The 14,671-nt window shown below is 48.4% G+C and overlaps 1 protein-coding gene across 1 annotated transcript in view; it reads right to left on the reverse strand.

The window, feature by feature from the left end:
- Positions 1-14,671, reverse strand: part of ARMC2 (armadillo repeat containing 2) — a 108,559-nt gene that overhangs the window by 34,128 nt on the left and 59,760 nt on the right. The window contains exons 11-12 of the mRNA XM_075553997.1: positions 5,907-6,052; positions 1,485-1,584 (exon numbers count right to left, since the gene is read on the reverse strand). Of these exons, the coding sequence (XP_075410112.1) occupies positions 1,485-1,584; positions 5,907-6,052 (246 nt within the window). The remainder of the gene's footprint in view (positions 1-1,484; positions 1,585-5,906; positions 6,053-14,671) is intronic.

Genomic DNA, 14,671 nt, shown 5'->3' on the forward strand with positions numbered 1-14,671 from the left:
AAAATTATTCCTTGGAAATAATTTATATGTAGATCCCACCCTCCCACTGTCTGGGAATCAATTCTAATTCCCAGTGGCCCTCTGCATCGAAATAAAGGAAAAGTCTCCCTTTATCCTGGTGGCATGGTGAATTCTGCATTGTGCTGCTCACTCCAAGGCCGGTAGTTCAAACTCACCAATTTCCATGGGGAAAGGATGAGGCTTCCCACTCCCATAAAGAGTTAGTCTCAGAAACCCAACAGGGGCAGCTGTCCTCTGCTCTACAGGGCTGCTATGGGTTGAAACTGACTCCACGGCAGTGGGTTACTACCTTCATTATCTGTTGACTCCACAGAGATAGGTATTAAGTACGATTCAAAAGACTCATCCTTATTTGCTGAAATCAGAAATGACGATGTACAATATAAACACAACGAGAGAAAGAAGCTTTTGTGTCTGGTATTTTCATCTCTCTCTCTCTCTCTCTCTCTCTCTCTCTCTCTCTCTCTCTCTCTCTCTTTGTGTGTGTGTGTGTGTATGTGTGTGTGTGTGTGTGTGTGTGTGTGCTTTTCGTTTGTGGAAACATTCTTTACTGGGAAACAACAGCAGATGGGGAGGAAATACTGCTTTTCCCAATAGCTGTCAGTCCCGGTGACTCCTGGTTCAGTGCAGGATTTCATCCTCGTGGGACTGTGGAAGCTACTGGCCACAGCCAGGCCCTGCAACACTCCCCAGCAGGCAGGATGAGATCGTTTAAAGAGGTATGTAGAGGCAGTGCCTCTTTACACAAGTAGATGGCCAGCCCTTTCTTTGGAGCTGCTTCCCGGTGGACATGAACTGCTATTCTTTCGGTTAGCTGCTGAATGTGTTGCCTAGGGGAACCTCAACCTTCAGTTTCCATGAGAAGTGCCTGTGGTCCTTGTGTAAATGCAGATGGCTAGACCCCATTTCCCTCATCAGACTCATTTCTAGGCTGGGAATGGAGCCTAGAAATCTTGCCTTGTTAACTAGGGGCAGAGGCAGCCATCCTTCTCGCTAAGGCAAGACTCCCCAACTCCCCCTACAGCATAGGATTTAGGCAATGCCGATCACATACTAGGAGCCCTGGTGGCTCAGTGGTTACGAGTTGGGCTGTTAACTGCAAGATCAGTCGTTCAAAACCATCAGCCACTCTGAGGGATAAAGGTACTCCAATAAAGAGTTATATTCTTGGAAACCCACAGGGGAAGTTCTACCTTGTCCTATAGGGTCACCATGATACCTTCACCTCGATGGCAGTGAGTTTGGTTTTTGGTTTTTGTCTCAAACTACTCCCTCCCCCAGCCCCAACCAACTCCTATTAATGGCTCACCAACTCCTGGGGCTATTAGGTTCAGTTTCTAAACAGCACATTTAATGGAAGCTTCTATGTGACACTCTACATTCCAGATCCAATATTATTTAACATGCACAGACACCAAGGCACAGACAGACGTGGTGAAGAATTACATGCATAACAAACTGACCTGCTTCTCTGGGTACTTGTTTATCAGATTCAAAAACAAGGCATAACATCTGGAATAGTTGGCCAGGGCCGCACAGCAGTCATGGTAGGAAGTAAGTTTGCTGTAGAAATGCCAAGTGGGGAAATAAAAATAAGCTTTATTTTTCAGTCAAATTCCAATTCCCACAGGGTCACTTTAAAAACAGCCCTTCACAGGGTTCACAGTTGATGACAGGGCTGTAGAAAGTAAGGCCCGGGGCACCAGTCCAGACGCGGCAAAGAAGCCTGCTGCTGTTCTAGAATCTGCAGGGGCCGACGGAGAGGAAGAATCTTCTTTTCTCTTTATTTTTTTAAAAGTCTTTTCGAAAATGGAAACCTCGGGTTTAACCACATAGTTAGGGTATGAATTTATGCTAGCCACAAGATTCAGAAACGGAAGTGAAGGGACTTAGTAAAATCTGGTTGGATTGCCGGGAACCCCCTGGGGGTCTTGGTGAACAAATATGAAACCATTATATCAGCAAATACTAACCAAACAAAATGCTGGTAAATTGTATTACTCTATCAAGCTAGATAAACTGTAAAGCAAAGTTTTCAAAATAGCTTCAAAATATATAAAGTAAAACCAAACCATATAATCCCAAGCCAACCGCCTCCCCCTCACCCTCAAGGCCATATCCACAAATCCACATCAAACTGGAAGAGTTCTATAAACCTCTCTCAATAATCAGCAGCTGAATATGTAGAACATCATTCGTATTTTTAAAAACTGATCATACAGAGGCCATAGACAAATCTCGACTAATTCCAGAGAAAGGGTATTCACGGATCACATTCTCTGGGCAGCATGCAATTAAATTCACAGTCAATAAAACAAGGCTATATATATATATTTTTGAAAATTTAACAAGAAATGTTTCCCAACTAACTTATTGCGGTGAATATAAAATTGATACTTAATACAGGCAAGAGCAATCTAAGAAAGTCACTAGTCAATCTGACCCATGATCATAGCAGAAAAAGCCCCAACAAATTAAAAAAGGAAAACTGAAAAATCAGAATTAGTTCAGGGCACTTAGAGAAAATTTGACATCAATTCATGAGAAAGGTTCTTCTTTGATTTAACAAAGAGCTATGACAAATATTAATGCTATTTTTTGAACTCCATACAAATATGTCTTTTTGAAGTCAAGAGAGAGGCAGTTGGCCCAACATGCTCACAGCTTTGTGCTGAATAGCCTAAGCAATACAGTAAGATAAAGGTGGAGGCTGAAGGAATAGTTAAAATTAATGAAGTCCCTCACGGACCAATAGCCCTACAGAGGACAACACTGGAGACAGTGTGGGACTTGCACCCAATCTGATCCCACCACACCGAGGCAAAACACTAAGAGGGTGCAACAGAACAGCAAGGGAATAGAGTGGCGAGGTCCCCAGGGAATGCTGAAGTGGACTTTGGGGCCAAGGCTTGGTGCCCCAACAGACTGGGCTAGAAAACACTCCTAAAGGCCAACAAACAGTCATTTAACTAACTACAAGCTTTTCTTTCTTGTTGGGTTTTGTTTTTGTTATTGGTTTGTTGTTGTTGTTTTGTTTTATATTGTTGCTTGGTTTTGCTTTGTCTTGTGTTTGTGCATGTTATGATGTCCGCAGGTCTGTACAAATAAGATAAGTTGGATGAACAATCTGGAGGAGAAAACAATGGGACCAACAGTTCTGGGGGGACATGGGAGAGGGAGAGGTGGGGGGAAAGGTAGTGGTGTTAACAAACTAAGGGACAAGGGAACAACTAGTGATCCAAATGGGGGGGGGGGGAGAGTATAGGAGGCCTGGTAGGGCATGATCAAGGGTATTGTAACCAATAAGAATTACTGAAACCCAAATGAAGACTGAGTATGATGGTGGGACAAGAGGAAAGTCAAAGGAAATAGAGAAAAGAACTAGGAGACAAAGGGCATTTATAGAGTTCTAAATAAAGGTATGTACATATGTAAATATATTTATATATGAGGATGGGAAATTGATCTATGTGCACATATTTATAGGTTTAATATTAAGGTAGCAGATGGACATTGGGCCTCCACTCAATACTCCCTCAAAGCAAGAATATTTTGTTCTATTAAACTGTCATTCCATGATGCTCACCTTCTTGACACAACTACTGAAGACAAAGCGGGTGAATAAGCAAATGTGATGAAGAAAGCTGATGGAGCCTGGCTATCAAAAGATATAGCGTCTGGGGCCTTAAAGGCTTGAGGGTAAACAAGCGGCCATCTAGCTCAGAAGCAACAAAGTCCACATGGAAGAAGCACACCAGCTTGTGTGATCATGAGGTGTCGAAGGGATCAGGTATCAGGCACCATAAGAAGAAAAAATCATATCATTGTGAATGAGGGTGGGCGGGGTGGAGTGCGGAGTGGAGATGCAAAGCCCATTTGTAGGCCACTGGACATCCCCTTATAGAAGGGCTTCAGGGAGAAGAGCCAGTCATGGTGCGATGTAGCAACAATGAAACATATAACTTTCCTTTAGTAATTAAATGCTTCCTCCCACCCACCCCACCTCCACTATCATGATCCCAATTCTACCTTACAAATCTGACTAGACCAGAGGATGTACACTGGTCCAGACAGGAACTGGAAACAGGACCAGTGGTGTGCCTGGCAATACTGGGAAGGTAGAAGGAGGGTAGGTTGGAAAGGGGGAACCAATTACAAGGATCTACATATAACCTCCTCCCTGGGGGATGGACAATAGAAAAGTGGGTGAAGGGAGACATCAGAAAGTACAAAATATGACAAAATAATAATTTATAAATTATCAAGGATTCATGAGGGAGGGGGAAGCAGGGAGGGAGGGGAAAAATGAGGAGCTGATGCCAGGGGCTTAGGTGGAGAGCAAATGTTTTGAGAATGATGAGGGCAATGAATATACAAATGTGCTTGACAAAACTGATGTATGTATGGACTGTGATAAGAGTTGTATGAGCCCCTAATAAAATGATTTTAAAAAATCATCACTATGAAACAGAAGTATTCTTATTTGTAGACAATTTTCATAGAAAATCCAAGAGACTCTATAGACAACTCCTTCAGACTAATGCTTATCAAGACTGTAGGATCCCAGGTCAATTAGCCAACACCAATGTGAGTCATTTGGACTCCAAAGAAATTTTTTAAGCATCACATCCATAATCACAGCATGAAGAGCCTAGGAATAAATGCAGCAAATGAAATGCAAGATCTTTATGGGTAGAACTGAGAAATTTTACTGGAGGACACACAAGACCTCCTTATAAATGCTCATATCATAAAGAAGTCTATTCTCCCAACCCTTATTCTAATTCATCTACATGTTCAGGGTCAATCCCTTGTAAGTCCTAAAGGTTCTATCACGGACCCTATCTAAGATGGCCATCCATAGGAAAGAGAAGGAACACGCATATCGAGCTCGTTTCACAGGGGGAAAAGGTAAAGGACATAATCATGCACGATAGCCAGACTTGATATCAATCTGTAATAATAAAACGGCATGACACTGTCGGAGCCGTTCTTCTTAAAACAGCGAAACAGGGAGGACCCATTCCATAGATGATCCTGGGAATACTGACTCTCCACGTGGGGAAACACTGAATTGGACCCTGACATGCCACCGCACACCGGGATACACACGTGGTGACTTTATCCTGCTTCAAAACGGGCGTCGTTGGCACTCGGAACAGAGTGCAGAAGGAGGCCTGGAAGGGTGGTGCTCACAGGTCGGGCCTGGGCCTTCTGTGTGTCGAGCAACAACTAAACCCTAATTGCTCAAGAAAGGCCCAGGTCTTCTTGAGAAGGGCCAGTAAGGAACAGCCCTGGCAGCGGGAAGCGAGGGAGGGAGCACAGGTGCGTGCCTTTAGAAGGTATCTCTGACATGTAACAACAAATGGCTCCGAGGCAACCTGGATCCAAATGATGATCCTTCTGGGTGCCAGCTCTGTGTGTGTGACCGTGAGCCCAGCTCCAGTCAGGGCCCAAGGAAAACGGCCTGTTACACGCCAATCAGGTGAGACGGCTTAGTGGTCCGCTTTAGTGTATCCAGATACTTGCTGCACTTTTCATTATTATTTTTTAAATCTCCAACAGCTAAGAAGTGCATTGTGGTGTGTGTGTGTGTGTGCGCGCGCGTGTGCAAGAACACAAGGATAACTCAGTAAGGACAAAAATGACTTACAATAACTGATTTTAGAAACAATTTTAGGAAATGGAATCCTTTGTTTAAATACTTTCTTTTAAACGTAGGGCCATGAAATTGATCTTTTATTTTTTTTCCTTTTCTTTTTGCAGGGGATAGATGAAATAAAAAACCAACAACATGTCACATGCATGAACATTAGATAGCCCCAAATCCAAGTGGAAACACCTCTGTGAAACCGTTTCCTTCTATGTGTCCCTAGCCGACCTACCTGAATATTCTGGCGATGTTGGTGCAGACATCCTTGTCTCCCATGTACCGCTCCAGCACAGTGCACAGCTCGGCCAGGGCTCCGATGCCCAGGAACTTACTTCTTGCCACTGGAGACTCCGCCACGTTTCTCAAGGTAGCAGTCACCTAGGACAAGCACGTTACACCATCTGTTATCTTTTTCACAGGGACACTGAGTGACACTGAGAGAGGTCCTGGTGGCACAGTGGGCTAAGCACGGCGCTGCTCAGAGAAAGATCAGGGGTTCAAACCCACCAGCTGCTCCAAGAGAGAAAGATGAGGCTGTCCCGTAAAGGTGTGCAGTCTCAGAACCCCCAGGGGCCAGTTTTAACCAGGTCTACAACATCACTCTGGGTCAGACCTGACTTCACGGCAGTGGGGTAGGTTCACGCACGCACTCCCGCACACTGCCACCAGTCAATTCTGACTCACGGTGACCCGATATGACAAAGGAGAACTGCCCTCCTGGGTTTCTGGGCCTAACACGTTACTGGAGTAGAAAGCCCTGAGGAGCAGCTGGTGGTTTTGAACTGTTGACCCCGCAGTTACCTGCCCAGGGCACAACCACTACACCCCCAGAGCGCCAACTGAGGTAATCAGCATTTCAGTGCATGGCTAACGAAGTGCTCCTGCTGTGCATCTCCCAACAGAGAGCCCGGGGTTGGGCCCAAGCAGCATGAAATGAAAACTTAACCTACCGAGACAGCCTAACTCGGTTCGAAGGTACAGAAGGAAACAGTCACGTTAGGAAACCCAAATCACAAGCCCAAGGGAGAACAACTCGCCATCAGAGTTTGCTAACAGCCTAAACTTTACGCCCATCCTGCCACAGGCTTCTCATTCTGTGTTTTTACAAGCAGCGCCAAATAGCGCTGTGGCCAAGCAATATTTCACGCCACTCGCCTCGTTCTCTCCCAGGAAGCAGGCAAGTACTGAGGACCTCACACATGAGGCTTAGTGTGTAGACATGTTTCAGTAGAGTTGCCTTTATGTAAAATGTGGGGAGAGAGCCCATCAGTAAGCCCACAGCTCCTGCTGCTGCCACCTAATACGTCTTCCCATGGCGCCATCTTTCCTTCTGGGGTACCACACAGTAAAGGTTAGGCAAGGAAGCTCCGGGCGGGGTAGCCTGGTCACATCCAGGCCCACTTATTACTACTAGTTTGTTACTGAGCTGACCTCCCAGAGTCCATCTTTCTCATTGGTACCGTGGTGGTAGCCAGGTACCTGGAGCTGGGGGGATGTCACTGTCTTGGAGCTGGGGGGCTCCATGAGAAGGATAGACCTTACATCTCCACAGCACGTAAGCTACTGGGTGGGGCTTCACACCCAGCATGTGAACACTGGCCAGAGAGTCGGGTCTCTTCTAACCTCGGTGACTTGGAAAGGCCACTCAATACTCAGCTTCTCTATTGTCCAGTCGGAGGAGAGAGGGCTACAATCCCTGCTCACAGGCAGGACGGCTGTGTCCACCAGATACGAAACATGCAACAATTTCTGTGTGTGTGAGTGTGCTCTGTAAAGTATTATGGAGCTACCTTGGTAAGGCAAACTACCAACTTAAAGGCTGGTGATTTGAAGCCTAGCCATGGCACAGTCATTAGGAACTCAGCTGATAAGCAAAGGGTCAGTGGTTCGAACCTCCCAGCCACTCCAAAGAAGGAAAGACCTGAAGACCTGCTGGCACACAGATGGAAGCCCCATAAAGGTTAACCCCCGTGGGGAAGCCCAGCTCTGTCACACACGGGGTCTCCCGTGAGCCCAAACGGACTCCAGGGTGGGCCGGTGGGCTCCTGTGACGATAAAGCGTCCTTGTAATCACGGCGAACAACCTTCTAAAACCCAATCTTTGAAGATGGCATGTGTCTCTGGTCAGCTTTCCTTTGTAATGACAGCAGCAGGGGATCGTCTAAGTCAAAGCCATTCCCGAGGAGCTTGAGAGCCAAGGAAGAACGAAGAACACCTCCGATAAAAGTGTATAAGCCTTTCACAGTCAATTCAGTTATACAATTCAGGAAATTCTTCCCTGAAAGTTTCAGAAAACCAAACACTGGAGGGGAAACAAATGACTCACACATCCCACTTAACCGTGGGCCTATAGTGTAGATGCCAAACGGAAGAGAGAGAGAGAGAGAGAGAGAGAGAGAGAGAGAGAGAGAGAGAGAGAGAGAGAGAGAGAGAGAGAAATGGAAAATCCTCATCACTGCGCCTGGCTCTCCCCGTGCTGTCTGCAGTGACATCCGAGGCATGGAGGGGATACAGATTTACATCAAGTCCGGCGACGACCACACGCAGGCTTTCTTCTGAGGAGACCCAGAGCACACAGGCCTGCGTGGATCCCCGCTGGCTCACTCGCTCAAGCCATGGGAAACCAAGGGACACCCACTCAGATAGCTATGCACACGAAACAGTTCCTCTTCCCTGGCCCCCAGTGCTTCGGAGATTGCACACCCCTGATCGGGGCACTTCCTGCTCCCCACGCCTAACCTCTGGCATCGCCAGCACAGGCAACTGCACTTTTCTTGAATTTTCTGGCTTCCCCTTCAGTATGGTCCCTCCCTCACGCCTCTTAGGAAGGCGCCCTGGTGGTGGAGTGGAGTTACATGTTGAGCTGCTCCCCTCAAGGTCAGCAGTTCAAAACCACCAGCCGCTCTGTGGGAGATCCATGAGGCTTTCTCCTCCCATCAAGAATTCCAGGTCCTCAGTGCTCCAGCATTGGAATTAACTTGATGGCAGTGAGTTGGGTTTTTGTCCCCTTCCACCCCACCCCAACTCTTTTGCTGATTTACCAAAAGTTAAGACAGCTCAAAGTTTGTCAACTTCAATACACAAGGTTGATAACTGGTAAATAAAAATGTAAACCACTATTTATGTGCCTTTAATCTCTTTCCCTTCATAAAGTGTGGTGTGGAGTGCAGGTAGCTGGGTGAAACACGGTGTCTCAAAGCATCTGGATTGGTGTAGTTGTAAGCTGGTATAAACACCCCCCCGCCACACACATACCACTACACCATATTCAACCCCCAACCTCAAAGGCATCCCAGAATCTGATCTTTCTGCTGTCATTCCAAGCCCTAGTGGCTGTTTCTCTGCTCTTCCTAAGATACAATTCCGTGCCCTGAATTATACAAGATCGCAGCCCACCGCAGAGCCTCGACTTAGCTGCATCAGAAGTTAAACAGGCTTTTCGGCTAGTATTGGTGGTGTAGTGGAGATAGATGAGGCTGTCTACTCCTGTGAAGATTTAAAGTCTCAGCAACCCAGAGGGCAACTCTACTCAGGTCTCAGGGGTTGCTCTGAGCAGGAAAGGGCTCGGTGCCCGTGAAGAAGCAGGTGAGGAGTTGGGCTGTGAACTGCTAGGTCAGCAGTTTGAGCCCCCCAGCTGCTCTGAAGGCTGGCTTTGGGTCAGAACAGACTCGACTGCACAGAGTTTGGGTTTGGCATCTACTCCTTGCTTCATCTTATTCCGCATATCTTCCACCAATTCCATCTCATATGAGGTTGTTTAGCATAATAGGGGAATGAAATGGAATCGATCACTCACAGAGGTGTTCAAGACATACTCAGGTGTGCTTGTTTTCTAGGAGTTGTTGGATGGTTCGCAAAGAAGGGGATCTTAGGTCTTGGCACACATCAAGGAAGAGCAGTCCATTGTGATTCTCTCTGGTTTCTGATGAAAATTGGGGGGTCTGCACTCTATACCTTCATAGCAGTTGCTTTTTCTGAGGCAACTTCTCTCTTTAATCCCCCAAATCCTGGATGAAAACCACCACGGGGCCCCACCCTCCATCAGAATCTCCACGTAAAATACGTGGTGTGTGTGGCAGCACTGTCTTAATTCATATTAGGACGCCCTGGTGATGTACTGGGTTCCGTATTGGGCTGCTAACCAGAAGACTATCAGTTCGAAACCACCAGCTGCTCCTGCAGAGAAAGACAGGTCTATCCACTCCCGTAAAGAACTGCAGCCTCAGAAACCCACGGGGGCAGTTCTACCCTGTCCTACTGGGTCCTTTTTAGTCCGAATCGACTCAATGACAGTGAGTTTGGTTTGGTTTGGGTAGACCTGAGAATTCTCTTGTGCACTCGGCCTTGGAAGAGCGGGTTTAAAGGGAGAATCAGACTGTGGGGGGATTGTGGTTGGGTGCAGTTAGTTGGTGGCAACGCATAATGACTCTACTTCTAAGAGAAGGAGACGCTGCCTGCTCCCGCGTCAACCCCTCAGTCGCTGTGCTGATTTGAGCCCATGATGGCCGTCACCGTGTCAATCCATCTCACTGAGGGCCTTCATCTTTTTCGCCAACCCCCTATTTGCCGAGCATGACGCCCTTTGCCAGGAACTGGTCTTCCTGATAGCAGTGCCCAGAGTCTGTGAGACAGTCTCACCGTCTTCGCTTCCAGGCACATTCTGGCTGTACTCTCTCCAAGATCGATGTCTTTGTGCCTCTGGCAGTCCATGGGACTTAAAAGTCCGTCACCACAGCCATACTTCAAATGCCTGGACACCACATGAAGGGCCCTGGCAGCATTTTGAAAGAGCACAGTTCAAATGGAAAGGAGTGGGCATCTGTTTTTCTTTTTCAAATGGACTATATGGACTTAATGTACCTCTTCCAAGTGATGCTCTCACCAAGGCATTGGAAATCCTTAGCAAACACAAGAATCGTTGAACGCCTTAAAGCAAGGGGACCCTCCTGACTTCCGATCACAGGCCTTGCAGCCGTGTCCCCCGTTTCCAGCATTTCCCTTCACTGCAGTTGGGGAAGCTCGCAAGGGAGAGGGGGGTATGGCTGGTCAGCCAGAGGCTCCACCTTGTAAGTCTTTGCAGGGGGCTCCTCTGCTGCTTTACAAGCTGCCTCCATCAGGGTCCCCGGTCCCCAGACCCTGGCCAGATTCTGCCCTAGGGGGTTCAGAGGGACCCCAGGCTCCCAGTCCACTGAAGGACTACTATTTGGCTGCATCAGAAGCCAAGCAGGCTTTGCAGCCAGCTCGGGAGCCGCCCCATCAAACATGTGACTGCTCCTTGGAGAAAAGTTCCCTACTTCCAAACAACTTGCTTTCAAAGAAGCCCCTATTGCGGTGCCATGAATACTTTGAGAGCTATTACCTCTTCTCAACAGAAATGCCGAGATGGCTTCGTCTTTACACCTCAAATGCTATCACACAAAGGACCCTGTCACTTCTGCTCCCTTAAGTGGTCCTGAGAGGCAGACAAGAAACGTGTCATGAGCCCCGTTTTTTCAGGAAGACACGGAGGCTCAGGGAGGCTGCCAGCTCCCAGGAGCAGCAGCTTCCTCGCCTGCTGCCTCCCCCCTCTGTCCGCCTGTCTCAAAGTGCATCCGCCCCATTTCTCAATCATCTGGAATATCCATAACCCAATCCCTTGAGCTTTAGCTGCACTTGACTGCCAACTGCACAACGGTTCACTTCCCTCAGATGATGCAAAAGAACAAACACAGTCACCAGAGACCACAAACAGCGTCGGATGATTTGAAACCAAAGCCACACCAATTTCCAACCTCAGCAAAACCATCGCCCTCTATTAATAAAAGCACACTCTTTTCTTTTTATTTATTTGTGCCCTATTGAGATCACATATATACCAACCAGAGCTGATGTGGTAACCCAAAAAGTTTCATGTTGTCTCATAGATGATTACTACAGTTCTGGCGGTGGCAGCTTAGGGAGGGGGAAAAAAAAAGCAAAATGTCCAGATACCGGTGAAATGGCTGACAGTATGTATTTCTAAGCATTTTCTTGGAGTGGATTAAGATATAGGCACAGGAAAACAGGGAAGGCTATTCCCTGACAGTTTTCTTGGCACTTTTGCCCGTCTCACGGAGCATCCATTGTACTGCTTCCGCGGCACAGGTCTGTCCGGTGCAACACCTCCCTGCCCCCCTTTGAGCCTCTACTGGATATTTGCGTAGTAGGAGTCTGCGGTGCACTGCATCCACATCAGTGACCAGGGTCCCCAGTCTACTGCTCCTTCCAGATTCAGCCATCACCACACCAGTACCGCGGACGTCGTGAACGTCACACACACACAAGACTGCTCTTCTTAGTTGCTATGCAGCCGACTGCAGCCCAGGTCGCCCCATGTGTGCAGACTTACAGCTGCTCCAGAGGGCTTTGGGAAACTGATCTCCAGGCCCAGGAGCAGCTCGTGGAGCCTAGCCATCTGTGCCACCTGGGGATGTCACAGGAGGGCAAGTCAAAACGTGCTGCTACAAAATCAAAGGCAGCTTTCTTCAACAGAAAGATCAAGACGTGGAGCTTGATACTGTCCCTCAGTATCCCTTCCAAGCTCAGTCTCTCCCCTTCGGAGGGTGGTGTTTCCCTCTCCCTAGCCCTTCCCTGAAGAACTCTGCCCTCTTTGATTCCTACCGAGGATTCCTGGTGGTGTCATGGGTTATGGGTTGGCCTGCTAACCTCAAGGCCAAGCAGTTCGAAACCACCAGTCATTCCACAGGAGAAAGATGAGGCTTTCTAGTTCTGTTAAAGAACTGAAGTCTCTGAAATCCACAGGAGCAGTTCTATTCTGTCCTATATGGTCACGAGGGTGAATCTGCTATACAAGAGCAGATTCAGAGTACTGAAAAGCAAGGATGTAACTTGGCGGACTAAGGTGGGCTTGACCGGACCACAGGATTTCCATTGCCTCCACATGCATGTAAAAGCTGGACACTGACTAAGGAAGACCGAAGAAGGATTGATACGTTTGGACTGCGGTGCCGGTGAATAATATTGAAAGAACCGCGGACTGCTAACAAGACAAACAGATCTGTCTTGGAAGATGCACAGCCACAGTGCTTCTTAGAGGCAAGTAAGGTGAGACTCTGTCTTATCTACTTTGGACATGTTGTCAGGAGCGACCAGTCCCTGGAGAAGGACATCATGCTTGGTGAAGTCGTTGGGGGGGGGGTAGCACAGAAAGAGGAAAGCCCTCAAGGAGATGGATTGACACAGTGGCAGCAACAAAGGCTCAGGCACAGGAACAACCGTGAGGACAGTACAGACGGGCAGCGTTTCGTTCCCTTGTGCACGGGGTCACTGTGGGTCAGTGCCGACTCGATGGCACCTCACAACCACAGGGACGCACACCGTGTTCCTGTGCAATGCTCTATGGGTTTGGGGATCAAATGCACTAAGAAGAGGCTAGACCAGGTCTGCAGGGTGGAGGAGGTAAATTTCCCAACGGAATTCTCCCCGGACACGCTCTGCACCCGTCAAGGAATGAGCAGGTACATCTCTGTGGTGGGAAGCAGCTCCTCAGTGCCACTTTCCACTTTCTCCAAGCGGCTTCCTGAAACGCCCTGAGGATCATTCTGTGTCCTCTGGGGGAAATCTATCAAGACTGTCCCGTTGGAAGCCTAACATCACCGTCGGGGCCGCCTCTCTGCCTCCAGGTGAAACGGCCCAACCAACAGATACCCTTGGCAGTCACGGTTCTCATGGGACCATTTCCCTGACTTTTCTGGCGGCCCCCCAAGGAGACTAAGAGCCACACATTGTGGAGAGGACTAGCTCTCAGTCTCTCCTCGTTCCTGATCACAGGGTCACGGGTGAGCACGTATGAAGTAGAGCACCAGCACCGATTACCCCCCCACCCTACCCCCATATAGAGAAGCTACATTTGTTCATTCAGCTGCCACAAAGACAAAACCATTCTCCTGAAGCACGCTGAGAACGCCATCCCGAGTTCACCTGCTCTGTTACATAGAATGACCCTCTAAAGACGGGACTGCAGGCCCTCGCCCAGCAGGCTATAACAGACAGGGAGTGCACAGGCCGAGCAAGGGGCAAGGAGATGCCTGGGACTGTGTGGACGGGATGTTTTTGAAGACCCTACCTAGAGATACCTGAATTAATTAATCTGGGCCCCAAATTAGTAAAAGCTTGCACCCACGGAAAACAAACAAACAGGCTAAGATTTTCCTGAGATCTCTCTGTCTCTCCTTCCCCAGGGAACTTCCTTCCATCTTGGACTCCTGTGCGCTTGGCCTGGGTAGGCCTGCGAGCTTATAGAAGATGCAGATCGTGAAGAGAGAAACAACAAGCCTGCTCAGAAGTTTGGGGCCAGTGAGAAACTACAAATGCCCTCTTCACAGGAGCAGAGCGCTTCCTCCTTCCCCTGTGGAGCTCGCTGGTGGTTTCGATGGGCCGACTTTCTCCTCACTCTTGACTGTTCCTATCCTGTGAGGGGACACCAGGAGCTTGTCACGCCTGGCCACTCTCCTCTCCTCTCCTCGCCTCCTAACTGGAACGTGTGGGACCCAGAACCCAGCACGACACGGACCGTCTCAACTGAGCTGAAGGCCTCTCTCAACAGAAAAGCAAAACAAAACTCATAGCCATCGAGTCGGTGCTGACTCACAGGGGCAAGAGAGGACAGGACAGAACTGCCCCTGTGGGTTTCTGACACGGTCACTCTTCATGGGCACAGAAAGCTTCAGAGTTTTCCATCGAGCGCCTGGTGCTTTTGAACAGCTGACCTTGCAGTGAGCAGCCCGACTCCAAGCCCATTTGAAGGGAAGAATAAGAGAAACGGCTCCGAGAACGGGGTCCTCTGCTGTGACGTGAACTGCTCGGTTTCAATTTGACTTTCCCTCCAGTGCTTTTCTCCACATAACAGGTCAAAGCCAGGGGAGCAAAGACCTGAAGTCCATCTCGGCCACATTGATTCCCTGCTGTTAATTTCTCGTCGTCAGCAGCACGAAGTGCTTTGAAGCTTTCGGTTTGGGT

This window comes from Tenrec ecaudatus, chromosome 7 (assembly GCF_050624435.1).
Source record: "Tenrec ecaudatus isolate mTenEca1 chromosome 7, mTenEca1.hap1, whole genome shotgun sequence".
Taxonomy (NCBI): domain Eukaryota; kingdom Metazoa; phylum Chordata; class Mammalia; order Afrosoricida; family Tenrecidae; genus Tenrec; species Tenrec ecaudatus.